The following is a 19,937-nucleotide window of genomic DNA, read 5'->3' as shown; positions in this document are numbered from 1 at the left end:
TTCTGCTTTCAATTAGGATGGAGTAACGAGGACAAGATTTATCTTGCTACCTCAAACAACTAAAAACAGAAAAAGTACATGAAGCCTGGAGAAAGTTCTCAAGCTGTGGCACAAAAAGGGAAGCCAGGAAGTGGTCTCCATGAGTTGAGAAGATAGAGCTTCAAGTCCAGGGAAGTCAAGACAGCTAGAGGTCACAGGGGAGAGCACTGCAGGAGACAGAACTGCACAGAGAACTCTGAAGACCCACAGAGGATTCCCCTCAAGAACTCAGTTAAATGATAGCATATGTGAGAAACTTCTGAAAGAATTGAAGGGAACAGTGCTAAGAGCTCACACAGTGTCAGAAAGAGCCTGTTCTCCAAAATGAGAACAGAAAATCTGATAATTTAAAAAGCATCACTTACAGTACTAAGAAGAGTCTTGCCTCAAAAGCAAGGCAGACTAATAAACACAGCTCTGGTCCTATCTAACAAAATTTAAAAATAAGTCCTGAAAAGATTAAACTATTTCTAAGAAAGTCCATTCTAAAGGAGATCAGTCCTGGGTGTTCTTCGGAAGGAATGATGCCAAAGCTGAAACTCCAGTACTTTGGCCACCTCATGTGAAGAGTTGACTCATTGGAAAACACCCTGATGCTGGGAGGGATTGGGGGCAGGAGGAGAAGGGGACGACAGAGGATGCGATGGCTGGATGGTGTCACCAACTCAATGGACGCGAGTTTGAATGAACTCCGGGAGTTGGTGATGGACAGGGAGGCCTGGCGTGCTGCAATTCATGGGGTCGCAAAGAGTCAGACACGACTGAGCGACTGAACTGAACTGAACTGATCCCTTCCCTGCCCACCACCTGCATCCTCCCCCTCCACTCCCTCCCTAAACTTTTTAAAAGAATCTATTCCTGGTCATCTTGAGTGGAAGGAAAAGGGAGAAGAGATAGCTTGCAGTCAATATACCACATTTGGTATACTTATTATGGGTTATCAGTCCCTAAAATTTCACTGTCACCTTTTCACATTCTTTGCCTTTCTACACTTATTGGAGTCATACTCTCTTTCCTTTCCTCTTTCCTGACCTCTCAAGCCAGAGCTCCTATGCCACTTACCCACATTCTATCTTCTGGATATATGAAGCCTTCCACTGGAAGATCTACAAGAGATTTGTATGTTCCCCAAACAGCTGTTTGTGCCAAAAGTCCTCCTTTCTTCTTACCAAATAAAACATCCATTTCCAAAATGATATTATATTTTAAGCATTAACTGATTTAAGTAATAAACACGAGAATATATGTGACTTTAACTCTTCTGATTTGAACTTGTCATGAAATAACAAGTTAAAATTCATTAATTCAATCAAGAAGTATTAAATTGAACTAAATATGATGACAAACACAGGCGATACAGTCTCAACCCTAAAAGAAACTACAGTTTGATGGAAAAAAACAGACAAATGTATTCACAATTAGAGTAATACACACTATGGACTAAGAGAACAATGCATACACAATGCCAAGGAAGCACAAAAAAGGGAAAACTCTATGAGATAGGGCAAGTTTTCTGAAGCGGGTGACATCTAAGCTGAATCTTTAAGGCAAGAAATAAATTACGTGGGAGGAAGTAATAATATACGAAAAATAATATATTAATATGAAGAATTATATGAAAAGCAGGAAGGTACAAAATATGACCTATTTGGGGAATTGCAAGTGGTTCAGTAGAGTGGAGGGAGAAAGCAAGTGAGGAAAGGAAAAGAATTGTCAAGATTTCTAGGAGGAAAAATGAGAGAAGCAAACCTTAACAGGGATTGAAGATGACCTGTCAAAGCTACTAGAAACCATGTCCTGTCATCAAGTTAGATGGGAAAGCTTCCCCTCTACTAAATATCAGGGTGAACTGCATCCCTCCAAGTAAGGGGTTGGCAAGTTATGGCTTTCGTCCAAAGCTGGTCCACCATCTGCTTTGGATAATCTGAAAGCTAAGTGTAGTTTTTACATTTTCAAGTAGTCAAAAAATTCAAAAGAAGAATATTTTGTGCCACATGGAAATAATATGAAACTAAAATTTCAGAAGTGTTTATAAATAAAGTTTAACAAGAACATAGCCACACCCATTCACTTACCAATCCTGGATGACCACTTTCATGTCACAACAGTAGAACTGAATAGCTGTAACAAAGCATGGCTTGAAAAGCCAAAAAATTTACTATCTGTCTAGTCATTAATGGAAAAAGTTTATGGATTTCTGTTCTGAGTCTTTCAAAATCCCATCTCCTTCGATTAAATCTCAGCTTATCTGTTAAGAAGTTCTTATAAGAAACCTCATAATATTAGATAAAAGACTAATTATATTATTTGTGGATATAAGAGTATTATTTTTTAATTTTATGAAGTAATTACTGATTTCCATTTCCATATTTTCTTCTTAAATATTCCTTTACATATGAAATATAAAATTTGGATTGCAGAACTTTATCCTGCAATTCTAAATGAATTAAATATCTCTAGTTATATGATTCCAAGTTAAAAATTTTAAAACCGTATTTCCTTCTGTTAATAGCAGTCAAGCTGTACTTATTTCCTGGGTCATTAATTAAATAAATGTTATTCTAATATTCCAAAACTGATAGATAGCCTTTGAAAAAATTCAAGAGGAATGATGGAAAAAATAATATATCAAAATATGATAATCTAAGATTATTTCTAAAGTATTTGACTTATGATAAGTATTATTAAATCAAAATAATTTCCCAAATTTAATTTCTTCTTTTGGGTGTGTTTTGCTTCTATTCTCAATAGAAATAGAACATTATGATTTACTGTTGCTATTGATTTAAAAGACTCTATAATTCCCAATTTTGGCTCTTCAACACTTTTTTGATACAATTTCAACATCTCAAGGAAGGTGATCAAATTTATTTTTGCTGATTTTTAATATGTCATTTGTTGATCCAACTGGCATCTTCAAAACAGAATTTGTAAAAAAAAATAAGTTTAAAAAGTGAAAATTTCAGTGTTAGTAACCTTTGAGGGATCTGGGCAAGACCTAGAAGTTAGAAGGCAGGTAGATTCTCACCAAGCAGCTGACAGTGTGCATTAAAATGGAGAAGAAAACAAATATTCTACTTAAGAGGTGAGGGCAATAAGTCCTTATTTTTGAAATTGTGAACTGCTGACAACATTACATGGTCAAAAGACTTTGAAAACTGAGTAAACTCAACATGCTGTCAAAAAATAAAACCTGTAACAAAGATATGCTGCTGCTAAGTCGCTTCAGTAGAGCCCGACTCTGTGCGACCCCACAGACGGCAGCCCACCAGGCTCCCCCGTCCCTGGGATTCTCCAGGCAAAAACACTGGAGTGGGTTGCCATCTCCTTCTCCAATGCATGAAAGGGAAAAGTGAAAGTGAAGTCGCTCAGTCGTGCCCGACTCTTAGCGATCCCATGGACTGCAACCTACTAGGGTCCTTGGTCCATGGGATTTTCCAGGCAAGAACATAGCAAACATAACAAAGATATGCTGCTTAATAATACTCATAACTACTTAGTAATTAGATATAAATGATAAACCATTCATATAAATTGTCATAATTAGACTAGAACAATAAAGACTCTAGAAACTATATGGTTTCATATCTGTGAGGAGTAATTCAAGGAGGCAGGTAAGATGAGCACAGAAAACAGAAGACTGAAGGGAACATGTAGCAGTTACTTTCAAATACCTGGGTTTTATGAAAAAGAGAGATGAAACCCCTCTATGTGAGTCTGGATGATAGAACAATGAAGAAGGAGAAGACAAGAATGGAGATAGACGAGCTCACCATGAGGAAATGAGAAGAGAATAATGGAAACGGATTTGACCTTACCATGAGGAAAGTATTTCAACTCTGTAATGGCCAACAATGGAGTGATTTATCTATGAGGTTTGTGATATAATGGAAGAATATGCAGATCTGGAATTAAAGGCATCTCAAATCTGAAACCTATTCCTATCCGTTCCTAGAACTACCAAATTGCTTGACCTCTTGAATCTCAGTTTAATGTACTGGGAAAAAATGGGAAAAATACCACCTACCTCAAAGAGATTGGCAAGTGACATATGATCTCAGTAATCAATTTTTATATGTAAATGTGCACACGTGCAGGTATGCTAAGTCTCTTCGGTCATGTCCAACTCTTCATGACCCTATGGGCCATAGCCCACCAGGCTCCTCTGTCCATGGGATTTGTATATAAAACTGGTACAAAGTAGGTATGCAAAAACAAAAGGTTATTTCAATAACAGTAATTATTAGTGGTGGTCAAGAACAGAGAAGCTGAAGCCAAACTCTGGTTTAAATCCTGGAGCTGCCAACTTAACTTCTTTGTATTCCTGTTTGCTGATTTCTACAATATGGACGTAACAGTACTTATAAGGCTGCTGAAAGGAATTATACAAGGCACTGACCACAGTGCCTAATGCATAATATATATACGCTATAATGTTATTGCGTGTGTCATTAGTCGCTTCAGTTGTGTCCGACTCTTTGTGACCCTATGGACTATATAGCCCGCCAGACTCCTTTGTCCATGGGATTTTTTCAGGCAAGAATACTGGAATGGGTTCAGCCATATGCTCTTCCAGGGGATCTTCCCGACCCAGGGATCGAACCTGCATCTCCTGCCTTGCAGGTGGATTCTTTACCGCTGAGCCACTGGCAAAGCTCAACCTATTATTATGTGATATCAGAAAACTAAATTCATTTAGTGAATTCCTTGTTATTGCCAAGTATTCTATCAAAGCCTTGAACATGTAAGAGATGGAAATTTCAGAAGTAAATAAGCGAGTTTCACCTAAATTCATTCATTTACACAGTCAACAAGTATTATATGAATATGTAATACTTACAAGGGGCATTAGAGTACAGTGGTTAAGAGTACAGATTGCTAAGCCAGTCTGTGGATATGAATCCCCACAGTATCTCTTAGCAGCTTATAAATTGGGGCAAATTACCTAATCATTGTATTCCTCAGTTTCTTCTTTTGTCCTATGAGGGATAATTAAAGGGCTGACGAGAGGATTCAATGATCTTATGTAGGGACTTCCCTGGTAGTCCAGTGGCTAGAACTCCACACTCCCAAAGCAGATGGCCTGGGTTCAATCCCTGGACAGGGAACTAGATCCCACCCACGTGCCTCAACTGAGTTCCCAGGCCACAACTAAAGATTCTGCATGCCACGACAAAGACCAAAGGTCTCGCACATTGCAACTAAGACCCAGTGCATCCAAATAAATAAATATTATAAAAACGAGTTAATGTAGGTAAAGTACTTAGCACAGTACTTGACAGTAATACATCATATATAAGATTAGCTGATTAGTTATTCTTTTTTTTTTGGGGGGGGGGACTACATGCCAAGCACAGTTCTAGACACAACTGACTTCTGACAGGGTCCCTGCTTCAAAGACCTTACATTCTTTGGAGGGGTGGGGTAGCACTGATGATAAACAAGCAAATAATAAGTAACAACAAACAAAAATATCAGTAATCAGAGAAAACAGGTTAAGGGGATGGGGAGAGATTGGGGAATTTGAGTTAAGAAAGTCAAAGGAGAGCTCTTGAGAAACCTCGAAGATGAGCACTTCTATGACTAAAGAGAAAAACAGAAGGAAAAGTTCTGAGCAGGAGGATGCAAGGCATGTTAAAAGGAATAGCAAAGATGTCAGTGTCAAAGGGCAGCAGGAGATAAGGCTGGAGAGACACAGCCAGGTTCCCAATCACTCAAAGGCCTTAAGAGATCAGAGTGAGGACACTGGATTTTCTGAAGGGAAACAAGGTTTAAAGCGCAGGAGTGACAAAATCCAACGTGCACTTCAAATGGCTCACTCTGCCAATGACCTCTAATGAATTATTTGGCTCCAAGGCTTTCTGAATTTAACCATTCTACTACTAATGGTGGTTTAGTTGCTAAGTCGTGTCCAACTTGTGCAACCCCATGGACTGTAGCCTGCCAGGCTCCTCTGTCCATGAGATTCTCCAGGCAAGAATACTGGAGTGGATTGCCATTTCCTTCTCCAGGGGATCTTCCTGACCCAGGAATCGAACCCGGGGCTCCTGCGTTGCAGGCAGATTCTTTACCAACTGAGCTGCTGCTGCTGCTAAGTCGCTTCAGTCGTGTCCAACTCTATGCGACCCCATAGATGGCAGCCCACCAGGCTCCCCCGTCCCTGGGATTCTCCAGGCAAGAACACTGGAGTGGGTTGCCATTTCCTTCTCCAATGCATGAAAGTGAAAAGGGAAAGTGAAGTCGCTCAGTTGTGTCCGACTCTTAGCGACCCCATGGACTGCAGCCTACCAGGCTCCTCTGTCCATGGATTTTCCAGGCAAGAGTACTGGAGTGGGGTGCCACTGCCCTCTAGGAGGGACATTTTGCGTATTTGGGAAATGGAAACAATACATCATGACAGCAGACTGAAGCATTTCTGACTGCTTGAAAGTCAAGCATCCAAATCCAATAATGAAATTGATACATTTAAAACTACAAAGCATTTCCTGCAGGAGAGCATTCCATTTGTGTTTGTTAGATTTCGCATATGAAGTACTGTTTAGAAATGTTTGAGAAAGATTTGACAGCGGTTTTGGAAAGTTGGGGGAAAAAAAAAAGACTGAGAAGTTATGATTCCAGAAGGGAATGCTTGAGATATCAACAATGTAAGATTCCAGAGAGCAACTATACAAAAGGAGGGCCAGGGGGCTGTATCATCACCACGACAACACACAGAGATGGCCAAGAAACAAACCAAGGTAAGAATGACATGAAGAGAAATTAAAATGTGAGCACTCCATGAACCAAAAGTCTGAAGAGAAATCAGACTGTTTCCATATGGCAGGCAACCTTTTAGAAGTGAGTCTGAAGGTTTTCAGGGAGAGATCAGAACAATGGAAGAACAAAACCAGGACTCTGAGCTGCCACTGACCAGGATGAGGAGAGGCATCTCCTTTTCAACAGGGAGGTGTCCTCCACAGCAAAACAAACTTGAACAGCAGATGTCAAACACTAAGCCTTCCTAGTCTCAGCTGCAAAACTAAGCAGAAAGGATAAAGGGAAAAAATTTAGAGAAAGGGTCAAAAAAAGGTGTGTGTTTTGGGGGTATGGGAGGTGACTGAGAAGAAAAACCATTCGATAAGTCAAAATTGCTCAGATTTATGGGATTCTGGGTATCTTTTCAGGGAAGCTGACTAATTCTTAGAATAGCAGTGTTTTTCAAGAGCCAGCCTTGGCCATGGCAAGGAAATGGTTATAAGTGAAGATATGTAGCAACGTAGAAGAATTCTGAAAGAAACCAAAGCTCTGGAAAAAGTGAGGGTTTTTCTGGGTTCATTGTAAAGGAACATAAATTAGTCTCAAACCCGCAATCTCCACCTACCCCCAACTTCCCAGAGTCCTATGCAGCCCACAGCAAGTGGAAGTGTGCCAAGACCAACAGTGTGGACTGAAGCTCTGTGGATGAAGGGTGTGATGGGCTCTGGTGGACCTGGCGGGCAACCCAATAGGAATCACTGAAAGCGGTGCCACAAAATGGAGACTAAATAATCACTGAGGACAGTCAAAACGCACCGAAAATGGGACACGCTTAGCAAGATCAGAGGACAGATTCCCTACTCCAACTCATTAAAAAAAAAAAAAAAAAAAAAAAAAAAAATCCAAAACTAAACAAAAAAAAAATCCAGATAAGATAGTAGAAAATGAAACAAAGCAAAATATATCTGCCCCCTCACCTGCCTTTAACTAAAGTATAACACCCTCCCTTTTCTCTCCTCCCAGCCACCCTGGAACAGAATAGGGAACTAGCCACAGCTCAGGTGAAGACTTAGGCCATCTAGCTACTCAGAGGGGTGATGGCAGACAATGGAAGTGGTGATTCATTACAAAAGAATACACTCCTAGCGGCCTGCTGCCTCATGGGCTCACTGCACTATTTAAAGGAACAGCAACCCCCTTTCCAACCTCCCTTATTCTTAACACCTTCCCTCCTCTTGGTCCTGATGGAAAACAGATTTTGAAGAAAATGCCAGCAAAGCACTGAGCTGTCCAAGAAAGGGAGGGCTTTGTGTTCCACAGAAACTGGCAGTCTTACTCTAGAGAAGAGAACAAAAATTTTCTTTCACGTCCACACTGTAAGATCTTCCTCTCTGTCTAGTATACTTTCCCTTTCAATAGCAAATAGTATAATCTTTTCTTATTAATTGGAGTTGAGGTCATTTACAACTTTGCCTAATTTGACACATATAACAAGGATGATTTCTCTTCTCCTTCCTTTTATTCCACACTGTTATTTTCACAGATGAGAGGAGATGCAATATTTTGGTTCATAGGCTCTGAAAGAAGAGAGTATCTCAGTGAAATACTCCTACAACATATACAGGAATGACAAGGAAACCTAAAGTTATTTTTTAAAAAATCACATGAGCATGTGTGTCTCCTATACTAGAATTCCATAATTAAATGGCCATATGCTTTTTTCTTTTTAAAGCAAAACTTTGCTAACTTATTGCAAATAACCGAGAATTATAAACCAAAAGCAGGCCTTATAAAACCAGAGCATATGTAATAACAATGAGTGCACACCATGCAGCTACTGATATAGATCTAAACATGTGATGAAAATGTCATCCACTGAAAGCCCTTCACCTTCTTCCACCAAGCAAGGGATGGAAATGGGATACAGATCAAAGATACAAAGAACTTAGGTGACAGAATGGTGAAAACATACCTAAATGCCTTTCCTAATATACTTGCTGAGATAGTAAATACCACCATGAACTGTTTGATAACTTGAACCGTAAACAATGCAGAGATTTTCTACTCAGAAAGCTTTACGTGACAGATCATCATCAAACACTGGGATCCTATGTCTGGCTCAGAAAACCAAAAACTAGCCCTTCACCCTCCCCCCAAAAACCCCCATAGAACAAATAAAGATTTGGCCTGTTTGGCTACTTGTTTCATTTTTTTCCTAAATTATTAACAACTATGTATGTTACATTAACATAGAAAGTGTATACAAAAAACAAACACACTGGAATACGGAAACTTCCTAAGTGTGACATTCTGTATTTTCCATTTGTATATATTTAGAGTGGGAAAAACTGAGCTCCTGCTTTCCCTTCAGCATTCACACACACTGAGAAAATCATTAATGAGTTTCACTCATCTATTAGAATTCTTAACCACCCCCAAACTCCTTCTTTCCAGTTTCTACTTATCTCTTCTGCTTCATTCCTAAAATTATAGTTTTCTTAAATACTGATTATTAAGACCAAGTTATTAAGTGTGCAAACGCTTATGCATTCTAACTTGGGCTTGCACATGCTTACTCAGCTCCTCTAGAAACTACGGGGACAGGCTCCAAGAGGTCACGGAAAACCTCTGATTATAAGAAGTCCTAGTTTAGGTAACTCTTTCACTGACTTAAAAATATATATAACAAGTCATATTTACATAAAAAAGTATATATATAATGAAAAGTCAAGTAGTTGAAAAGGCTCTAGTAATAGCTGAGAAAGAAGAGAGCTGGTACCCTCTAATATGGTCAGTTAATGAAAACTGAATGAGGGCTCCAAGGTTAAGAAGTATCATCTACCAAGCAACAAAGAAAAGCCAGAAACAGGTTCTCTCTCTCTCTCTCTTTTTTTTAAGTATAGCATATTTCAAAAGAGTTAATCAGGCTCATGATGAAGGGATAAGAACTGCAACAGAAAATATTTCAAGGGTTTCTCCCCTTTCCAGAAGAGGGAGGGGTCTCTTAATAATCTCCAAACTTAAATCCACTGAAAAATTATTTTGCAGAGACATATTCTTTGAAACTTCCCTTTCCTCCAGGTCACGTTGGGAAAACCTCCCTAAAGCTTTACCTCCTTCCAAACAGCACTGCAGGGCATTATATAACATTTAATGGAACAGGGCTCCAGCTCCTAAAATCATGCCTCTATCCAAATAGCCAGCTGACTCTCTCGCCCTCCGGTGGTGACTTAGAGAGGAAGACAGACAAGAGAATACAAAAAAGGGGGGCAACCTCCTTAAAAGGAAAGCACTGTCCAGTGATGAAATTTCCCTACAGAGCATAAAACCTGTAGTGAAATGCATCCTAAGTCTGAGACCAAAGAATATGAAGTTCTACAATGCAACAATGCAAATGATTCTAATTGATAAATCACGGCCGCATCATTTCCTCTCAACCTATGTATAAAGAAAAATGGGTAAAAGGATCATACGGAAGGATGCCAAAAGGAAAAAGAGCACCACCAGGGAAAATCAGGGAAGAGTATTCACCTTTCTTTTTGTCAGGAATGACTTGCTAAAATGCCGATATTGCTTGGCACAAGTAAAGACAGGCAGAGAGAGGGAGGGAGGGAGGGAGGGACCGGGAGGGAGGTCTTCCATTTCCTACTCCCTCTCCTTCAGATGTCTTTTAATGCCCCCGTGACTGTCACTTATACATTCAGACCTGCTCTCCTGCCAGGGAAGGCTCTAATCTGCCTGTGCTGCACCTGGATGCTTCTACAGTTCTCACGGAAAACAAACCATGCAGTAACAAAGACATGAAAATCAAACGTATTTTTTTCAAGCCTTCATTTTTAATAAGCCCTTTAGAGCAAAGGCAGCAAACTGCAATTCCATCGCCTCTTTGGAGACACCTAAGTGAATCTGAAATCGGATTTCCCTACAACACAGATTCTTCTGCTATTCTTAAAAGGAAGTCAATTCCGCTCCCCTCTTTTTGGCCGTCTACAAGAATCTCTTCCTACCTCTGCAGTCTCTCTCTCCCTCCCTCTTCTCAGAACCCAGACAAAGAGGTAGACAAATCCCCACAGGGTCTTTCCTGAGCCACAGCTGCACAGTACAGGAAACAGGAATCTGCTATGGAGCTAAGGGAGGGGGAGAATAAAGGATACGCATACAACACACACACACACACACACACACTCACACTCTCTCTCTCTCACGGACCCACAACAGGCACAGACTAGCTTTCCAGCTGATAACAATAATTTTGACCCTTTCTAAAAAGACAATAATAATTAAAACTCTGGTGACTCTGCCCCACCCGCATAGCTCTTTTTAGATCTCGGAAACGAGAAAAGAAACGAAAGGAGCAAACACAGATCTTACCTGAGTTACCATTTTCTTTTTCTCCATAAACCAAAGGGAATGGATGATGAACACTCAGAGCAGTTGCGCTGGGGGGGACACCTTCCACGGCTTTCTTTCCACCCCCCTCCCCCCCCCAGTCTAGCTTGTTAAGGGCGGGTGATTGTTCTCCCTTTATCTCGTTTTCCTTCCTTTTTCTTTCTAGTGTTTCTTCCTTTCTTTTCTCTTCCTCTCTGGCAGTCTCTCCCCCTCCTTCCTTCTCCAGCTCCCTCCCATATCTCAGGCAGATGGCTGAAGGAAGCCCCACCCCTGAATGCCTAAGGTAATTAATCAGAGTAGAGCCCCACCTCTTCCTCCTCCCCCCACCCCCTCCTGGCTGGCTGACATCTCCCAACTCCAGAAACAGGCCTGCTGGAGAATGGCAGTTCGGTGTGTGCTTTGCGCGCGCGTGCGTGCGTGTGTGCGTGTGTGTATGTGTGTGTGTGTGAGGAGAGGAGGGAAGGAGGGGGAGAGAGGCAAGGGCAGGCGCCATGTGCAGGCATATTTTAAGGAGTGAGATTCTGCGATGGTGGCATTAATTATATAGCACAGGAAGTATTCAGGGCAGCCTATCATAGTTAGTACAGATTTAAAATGTTCCATCTAAGAATACCTGATAATATGAAATAAGACAGAAATTATTAAAAAAAAAAAACATTTCCACGGATGTATAGTTTATAGATGCAGTGGATTTAATAAAAGATGAGAAAAGCTGCTCAATGACAGTTGACTGGAAGGTTTTCAAGGAATGGAAATATGCAAGAACCTGCTTGTCCTAAATCAGCCTAAAGACTTCAAAGGACCAAAAGAGAGAAGGGAGGTATTTTAAGTGCATATTTTTTCCACTGTAAAAAACCTGGGGATTCTGAAAAAGGTGTCTACAAACATGACGGCTTATGAAACGTAGGGTGGATACTAATTTGACTGTTCAAGGCTTCCAGCTTCATTACAAATTCTGGTTAACTGAGAATTCACCTTTTGTGCTCCTCAGCCTCTAGTGAAAAACATAAACCTTTCTTATACATACAATGGAAAACTATGTCATTGCTATTACTAGTTATTGTTACTATACAGTGGTAGAGATACAGGAGATGTGGGAGAATGTTTATTAAATATGAGTTTAAGTTCTCTTATTAAAAAATCAGGTTTTATTTAAGGGCTGCCCTGTGGTTCAGATGGTAAAGCGTCTGCCTGCAAGGCGGGAGACCTGGGTTCGATCCCTGGGTTGGGAAGATCCCCTGGAGAAGGAAATGGCAACCCACTCCAGTATTCTTGCCTGAAAACTCCATGGACTGTCTGCTGAGGAGCTTGGTAGCTGACAGTCCATGGAGTTGCAAAGAGTTGGACACAATTGAGCGACTTTCACTAAGGTGGCTCAGTGGTAAAGAATCTGCTTGCCAATGCAGGAGATGCTGGAGATGTGGGTTCCATCCCTGAGTTGGGGAAGAGTGCCTGGAGGAGGAAATGGCAACCCATTTCAGTACTCTTGCCAGGAAAATTCCACGGACAGAGGAGCCTGGAGGGCTATAGTCTGTGGGGGTCGCACAACTGAGAGACTGAACACACACACACAATAAAAAGCCATAATAAAAAAAAAGCATCAGAGGTGTGATTCAGTTCAGAAGCCCTGGTCAGAGTCCTAATTCTGCCTTTTATAAGTGATCTTGGAAAATAAGTGATCTTGGAAAAGTCTTTGACCTCTGAATATAAATGTCATAATCTTCCTACTTCCCTACTTTGTATTATTAAATATTCAAATAAAGTAATCTATGTGAATGTTTGATGAGTTCATGACATTTGTCTCATAACAGTATCAATTTTCTATTTTTTTAGTATTCTAATAAATAAGATCCTATATTAAGTTTCTTATTTTATAATTTATGCTATATTTATGTTATAATCTCTAATAGATTACCTGAAGGGCAAAGAGATTAATTCCAAAGTTAAGCTTCCTATTTTTAAAATAAATGCATAAAAAAATCAAAATTAAAAATCACAAATCGCACTGAGAATACAGTAAGTTTTTTCTGTCTCAATGAGGATTATTTGGCAAAATATATAACCAGGCTTTAAAAACAATGTACATATAACAGTGTTGGTTGGCACACTGCCAATATAAGATCATCATAAAGTGTTAGTCACTCAGATGTGTACAACTCTTTGCAACCCTATGCTCCCATCCAAATTAGTAACCATTTTAACAATTCGGAAAACACAGAAACTACCGAACAACCTGAAGAGCCTGGCACAGTCATAGCTATTCACTGAGTCCCTATAATACGCCAGGCACTACTCTGGGCGTGTTACTTTTAGTATACGTGTAAAGAAATACGTTCAAAAGAATAGGATCTTTTAACATTAGGAAGAACAACATTAAGAGAAAAGGGATGGATCAGTTCTGGACTTGTTCTTATTTAACATTTTTAGAAATGATCTACAAGATAGAATATATTACATTCTCTGAATCTGTGACTGAAAAGTCAATCTGGAGATAAAATGCAGACAAAAAACTGTAAAGACAAAGTGAAAGTGAAAGCTGCTCAGTTGTGTCCAACTCTTTGTGAACCCATGGACTTTACAGACCATGGAATTCTCCAGGCCAGAGTACTGGAGTGGGTTATCCCTTCTTCAGTGGATCTTCCGGACCCAGGAATCAAACCGGGGTCTCCTGCATTGCAGGCGGATTCTTTACCAACTGAGCTATTAGGGAAAGACAAAGTGAAGAAGCAGAAAAGAGTTCACTGGAAGCAAGGGCAATGCAGTATGCTTTGGGGAAAATCTAAATCATATTCATGAGATAATTATGCTTTCAGTTCTAATATAAGAAATAAACTGAGAATCACTGTATACCATTCTCTGAATCCGCTGGCCCATGACAGTGCTAGGGGCCAAAAACCCGGGGCACCGAGAAGACAGCGTCCCTCATTCCACATCACACAGACACAGACACAGACACAGACACACACACACACACACACACACACTCACACACGCTACTATTATGAAAACCATAGCTGTCTTGAAGTCTGCAAACCTTCATACATATGGAAAGACAACAAGCCCCAAGAGATTTTTTTTTTTTAATAAAAATGAGGGATTCCCACATGCAAAAAGCCTAGGATATAGGTTTCCTTAGGTCTGGTATTCATGACTCTTTTCCACACTTAGGACCAGTATTTTATGTTGCAGATAATCAACTTGAAAATATTAAAATAATTTTCATAAATTCACTGATTCTAGTGAGCAATGCACAAACTCAAGGCTATTCTGATGCACGTCCCTGACTTTAAAGGCTGTAGTTATAGAGGACAACCTGCTCCCTCGTGCCCAAGAGAGAGAAGAGCAACTGAACAGCCTGGATCTGACCCAGCAAAATGCCTGAAGTCCCCTGGTGGCTGAGTGTGCCCAGTGGTGTACCAAGGAGAAACTCATTTCAGGGCATTTTCCGGGCAGAAGGGAAGGCTTTGGGGAGGGAGGCAGGCAAACAGACAATCAATGTCAGCTAAGGGAGGAGACCATGTCCACCCTCAAGGATCAACCCTCAGCTTCCAGCACAGGGCCTAATATATGGCAAGTACTCAATAAATATCTGGTAAATAAACAAATGAACTTCTCCTAGTCGTTTCAATGTCTTCATTGTTTCCTGGGGGCTTCATGTAATCCCCGGAACTCTAGCTTCCTTTCCCCCATAACACTCAGTGGAAATTGATCTTATCAAAGTCACCAAAGAAAGACCTCAGATGGCCAAATTCAATGGACAGGTTATATCTTCTTTGGCATCTGGCACTCCCTCCTTTTGGAAACTTTTATTCTCAGCTTCAAATGACACCAGTCTTTCCTGATTCTCCTCTTTCCCTGTTCACTCGCTTCCTCACCTTACTCTTATTCCTCTGTTATTGTTGTTGTTTAGTCACTAAGTAGTGTCTGACTCTGGGACGCAGTGGACTGCAGCACGCCAGGTTTCCCCGTCCTTCACTATCTCCTGGAGTTTGCTCATCATAATCATGTCCATTGAATCAGAGATGCCGTCTAACCATCTCATTCTTTGTTGCCGCCTTCTCCTCCTGTTCTCAATCTTTCCCAGTATCATCAAGGGCTTTTCCAATGAGTCAGCTCTTCAAATTAGGTGGCCAAAGTATTGGAGCTTTAGCGTAAGTCCTTCCAATGAATATTTACGGTTGATTTCTTTTAGGATTGACTGGTTTGATCTCCTTGTTGTCCAAGGGATTCTCAAGAGTCTTCTCCAGAACCACAATTTGAAAGCATTAATTTGGTGCTCAGCCTTCTTTATGGTCCAACTCTCACATCCGTACATGACTACTTGAAAAACCATAGCTTTAATTGCCAACCTTCAATGTTGGTATTGTTTGACATGCCATCTTCAGACCTCTTTAACTACATACTGGAGAAGGCAATGGCACCCCACTCCAGTACTCTTCCTTGGAAAATCCCATGGACAGAGGAGCCTGTTAGGCTGCAATCCATGGGGTCGCTAAGAGTCGGACACGACTGAGCGACTTCACTTTCACTTTTCACTTTCATGCATTGGAGAAGGAAATGGCAGCTCACTCCAGTGTTCTTGCCTGGAGAATCCCAGGGACGGGGGAGCCTGGTGGGCTGCCGTCTATGGGGTCGCACAGAGTTGGAAACGACTGAAGTGACTTAGCATAGCATAACTACATACCACAGGTCCTTAACCAAGGTACTGAGTATATAGTTCCTCACACAGGTAGCCCAGTGGAAATTTGTTTTCTTATGTGCAATTCTGTGCAGAGAGGATTTACGGTATTCATCAGATTTTCAAAAAGGTACACAACTCAAAAAAGTTAAGCAATGGTCCTTAATTTCCAAGGCTTTCTGTTGACCAACATGCTTGCTCTGGGTGGTGTAACCACTCCACTGCTTCAACTACTACCCACTGACCTTGGTGACCCCCCACATTGCTATGTTCATTCCAGACATCTCTCCTGAACTCCAGACGAAATTATTCAAATGCTGAACAATGGTTGCTACCATTTAGATATTCAACAGATTTCTCTATTTTAAAAGTCCAAATTAAATTCTCAAAATGGAATCAATAATTCATTTAGCAAACATCTGAGTGTCTATCATGTGCCAGGCACTGGGGGTGCATAGGACAAAGGAGATAAACATTCCTGTGTGTGTGAAGCCTGGATTCTAGGGCTCACTCTGCCATGTCTTACTTGGTGAAATGTGGTTAAACTTGCTAACCGGTAAGAGGTATCATTTCTTGAAAACTTACTCTGGTGGCTTCTTATCAGGACACTACATATATTCTTAGCTCACTTCATCCTCAGGACAAGACGTTTTAATCTCCTTTGCAGAGAGGAGGGAACTAAGATGAGGTGAGGCTAAGTATCTCGCCCAAAGTCACCCGAGCTGGCAAGCCGAAGTGCCCAGATTTAAACCCAAATCTGATGGAAAGTCTGGAGACCTTCCAGGACTCCTCCTTCTCACCTGATACCACACCAAACCAAATGCAAGTCCTTTTGATTTCTCTGAAATCTGCCCTTTCTTTTCAGCCTGGCACCACAAATTTGGCTCTGACCTTATTATTTTGCATTCAGCCTCCTACTAGCTCTCTGCCTTTGGTCTACCCCTCTTCCTGTGCAGGCCTCTCACCACTGCCAGGGCTTGAAATCTCATCATGCCACTTCCCTGGTTAAAATCCTCAACTACTGCCCACAGCCTAACAAGCGGGACAGTCCTAATAGTTAAGAAGGCACCTAACACACACAGCGTGGCTTCAGGCCACCTGTCCAGAGCCCCTGCTTCCCCTCTCCCCACTCAGCGCCTTTCTCTTCTCCTACCACACTTCACCGTGTGGGGTTAGTTCCTCTACAACTCCTCTGTTCTTTTCTGTTTCTCATTTCAGGCATCCCATGCTCCAAAAAGCCTTTGCTGCCCTAACCTGCACCCACACGTGAGTTAAGGACCCCTTATCCCTGTGCCTTGGCACCTGAGCCACAGTTCATATTGTTCCTGTATAACTTGGAACAGACTGTGAGCAATCTGATGGTAAGAACTGTGTTTCACACTCTTAACTCAGTTCCTAACCCAGCACCTAAATATTTAGTGGATAATGTTTCATGAAATCAAACTGTGTAATGCTTTGATTTCTACCTCTTGCCATTTATATATCCATAGAGGGTACCTAAGAACAAAAAGCATCTCTGTGGTTATCAATATACTATAAAAGCAATCTTTTCTTCCCAAAGAGTACTTGGAAATATCTTTAAATTTATAAATTTACTTTAGCATTTTAGAAATCTGAAGGGGAAAGGAAGATGTACAAGATGAGAGAATGGGAGAAAGGCCTTATTTTCGACTTTATTAGAATAGTGTAGATTGTAGACAAAACAACAATTACTGATTAAAAAAAAAAAAAAACAACTCACAACTTCAGGTACCTTGCTCCTCACAATTTCGCACAGACAGGACGCAACCTCCCCACCTCCCACCCACTCAGCAGCAATGCTCTAAAACCAGGTCCGAGAGTCCCTGACCAGAAGGCATACTTTCCCAGGCTGCCGCTAACACCCAGGTGAAAGGCAACATTAAAGAGATGGCATTTCCTGCGACAGTAAAGACTTGCTAGTATAAAAGCTCTTCACTGCACAGCCCCCTCACCCATAATCCTAAGTGTAAATAACCATTTACACCTAACAGATATAAATACCTTTGCAGAAGCATCTCTAAGACACTACTACTTTAATATCACTTGCCCCAGCATTCCCTTTAATATAAATGATGCCAAATTACAGATAATTATATTATATCCTAGCTCATTTTCTCTGGCTTAGGCACAGTTCAGTTATATATAACTCATTCTAGAACAAAAGGTGAGAGCAAAATTTGACATTAACTGCTTTGGACCTTAAATGCTTATAAAAACCAAATAATCCTCAATTTATTTCCTGTCTCCCCAAAATCAAACCTTTAGAACAAGATCACAAGTACTACACACTAAGACATAAGTGAGGCCAGAGAAACTAGAAAATATAACTTCATAAACAATTAACTTAGAGTTGCATAACATGTTCTTTAAATCTCTTTAAATTATCCCAAACTCTAAACTGAGTCATATATACAAATGAAATTATGTGTACATTCTCTGTATTCTCTGAGAGATTAAGGAAATGGTTCTTAGACAAATACTAAAAGGGATGGGACATAAACATATTTATTAATAACCAGATTAACAAGAAAATACATGATTAATCTGTGAAAACTGAACTGTACTGTTTTTCCAATAATAAAATATGCCATGTGTCTATTACTAAATTACTGAAGATTCTGCTGGTTTTCTCCACCACTAAATCCTTGTGCCTGGCATAGTATCTGGCACATAGTATGTACTCAACTAATTCAAAATGAGAAATTAAAGTGTATGTATATATCCCTCTACATCAAGGTCATCTGCCCACAAGGAAGTGGGCAGTCTTTGGTCTAGCTCACTCTACAGCACTCTATACAGCCCCCAGCATTCTCTTAACATTCTCTAATGTATTTATTAAACAGGTCACTTCTGTCTCTCGATCTTCCAGAGGCCTAATATCCTCAAGCTGTACTTTAACTCTCAAACCATGATACACAGCTGCAACCCCCAAATGTAAGACTCTGCTTCTTCTCCCTCCAACTGCTCTATTCACCTCAAAATGACAACCACTGCCAATACGGGTGATTGGCAGGTTAAGTACAGTGGCCTCAGGAAAAACTGATAAAAGATGAACCCCTAACTTGCAACCAGTTATCACATAATATGAATTTACCATCTTAGTCATTTATATGGTTCTGTGGTATTAAATACAGTGGGGCTCTGCAGAACACAAGTTTGAACTACTGTAAGTTCACCTACATGGGGATTTTTTTTTTTTTTTACTGAATATGTGCACAATCAGTGGTCGGTTGAATCTAAAGAGGCAGAACCACAGACATGGTAATTCTTTTATTTTTTAGGAACCATCAAACAGTTTTCCACAGTAGCTGTACATTCTTATAAACAAATGCACAAGGGTTCCAATCTTACCACATCCTTGCCAACACTTGTTACTTTCTGTTTTTCTTCCTTTTTTTTGTTTTTACAGTAGCCATCCTAACAAGTTATATTTTAACCATTCAGTCAGAGGCGGTAAATGTACACTCCAAAAGACTAATTTCAAAACCAGTTTCTCAAATAGATTTCCCTCTGATTTGGCCACACTGTGAGGTTTGAGGGATCTTAGTTTCTGGATCAGGGATTGAACCCAAACTCTTGGCACTGAAAGTGTGGAGTCCTAGACACTGGACTGCCCGGCATGCATGTGTGGTTCAGTAGTTCAGTCACATCCAACTTTTGGCGACCCTATGGAACTGTTGCCAGCCAGGCTCCTCTGTCCAGGGGATTTTCCCAGCAAGAATACTGGAGTTGGTTGCCATTTCCTCCTCCAGGGGATCTTCCCGACCCAGGAATTGAACCTGCATCTCCTGCACTGTAGGCAGATTCTTGACCATTGAGCCACTGCGGAAGCCCCTGGACCGCCAGGGAATTCCCTCAAATAGATATTTTATGGGTAGGGAGACCATACTTACTATCCTTTAAATCATGTCTAGCAACCCTCTACCTACTTACTCTGCCTGTATTTTAACCTGATTTGGCCCAGATTTGGTTCTGCAAAAATTATAACTAATAAAATAACTAATTTAAATTGCACACTCTTAAGACAGGCATGCTTTTATGAACCACAGGAGCAATAAAAGGTTAAGTATCTAAA

At 40.6% G+C, this 19,937-nt stretch overlaps 1 protein-coding gene across 21 annotated transcripts in view; it reads right to left on the bottom strand.

The window, feature by feature from the left end:
• The window catches only part of RBFOX2 (RNA binding fox-1 homolog 2), a 288,451-nt gene that overhangs the window by 82,738 nt on the left and 185,776 nt on the right, over positions 1-19,937 (bottom strand). Inside the window, exon 1 of one of the 21 annotated variants that reach the window (XM_055574502.1) lies at positions 11,146-11,434. The exons of the other annotated variants lie outside the window; for them this stretch is intronic. Within the exon in view, the coding sequence (XP_055430477.1) occupies positions 11,146-11,172 (27 nt within the window). The 5' untranslated portion in view covers positions 11,173-11,434. Of the gene's footprint in view, positions 1-11,145; positions 11,435-19,937 lie in introns of those variants that run through there. 21 annotated transcript variants of the gene reach the window in all.

This window comes from Bubalus kerabau, chromosome 1, assembly GCF_029407905.1.
Source record: "Bubalus kerabau isolate K-KA32 ecotype Philippines breed swamp buffalo chromosome 1, PCC_UOA_SB_1v2, whole genome shotgun sequence".
Classification (NCBI taxonomy): domain Eukaryota; kingdom Metazoa; phylum Chordata; class Mammalia; order Artiodactyla; family Bovidae; genus Bubalus; species Bubalus kerabau.
Note: the sequence above shows the minus strand (reverse complement) of the source record. Positions and strands in the feature narration are given on the sequence as shown.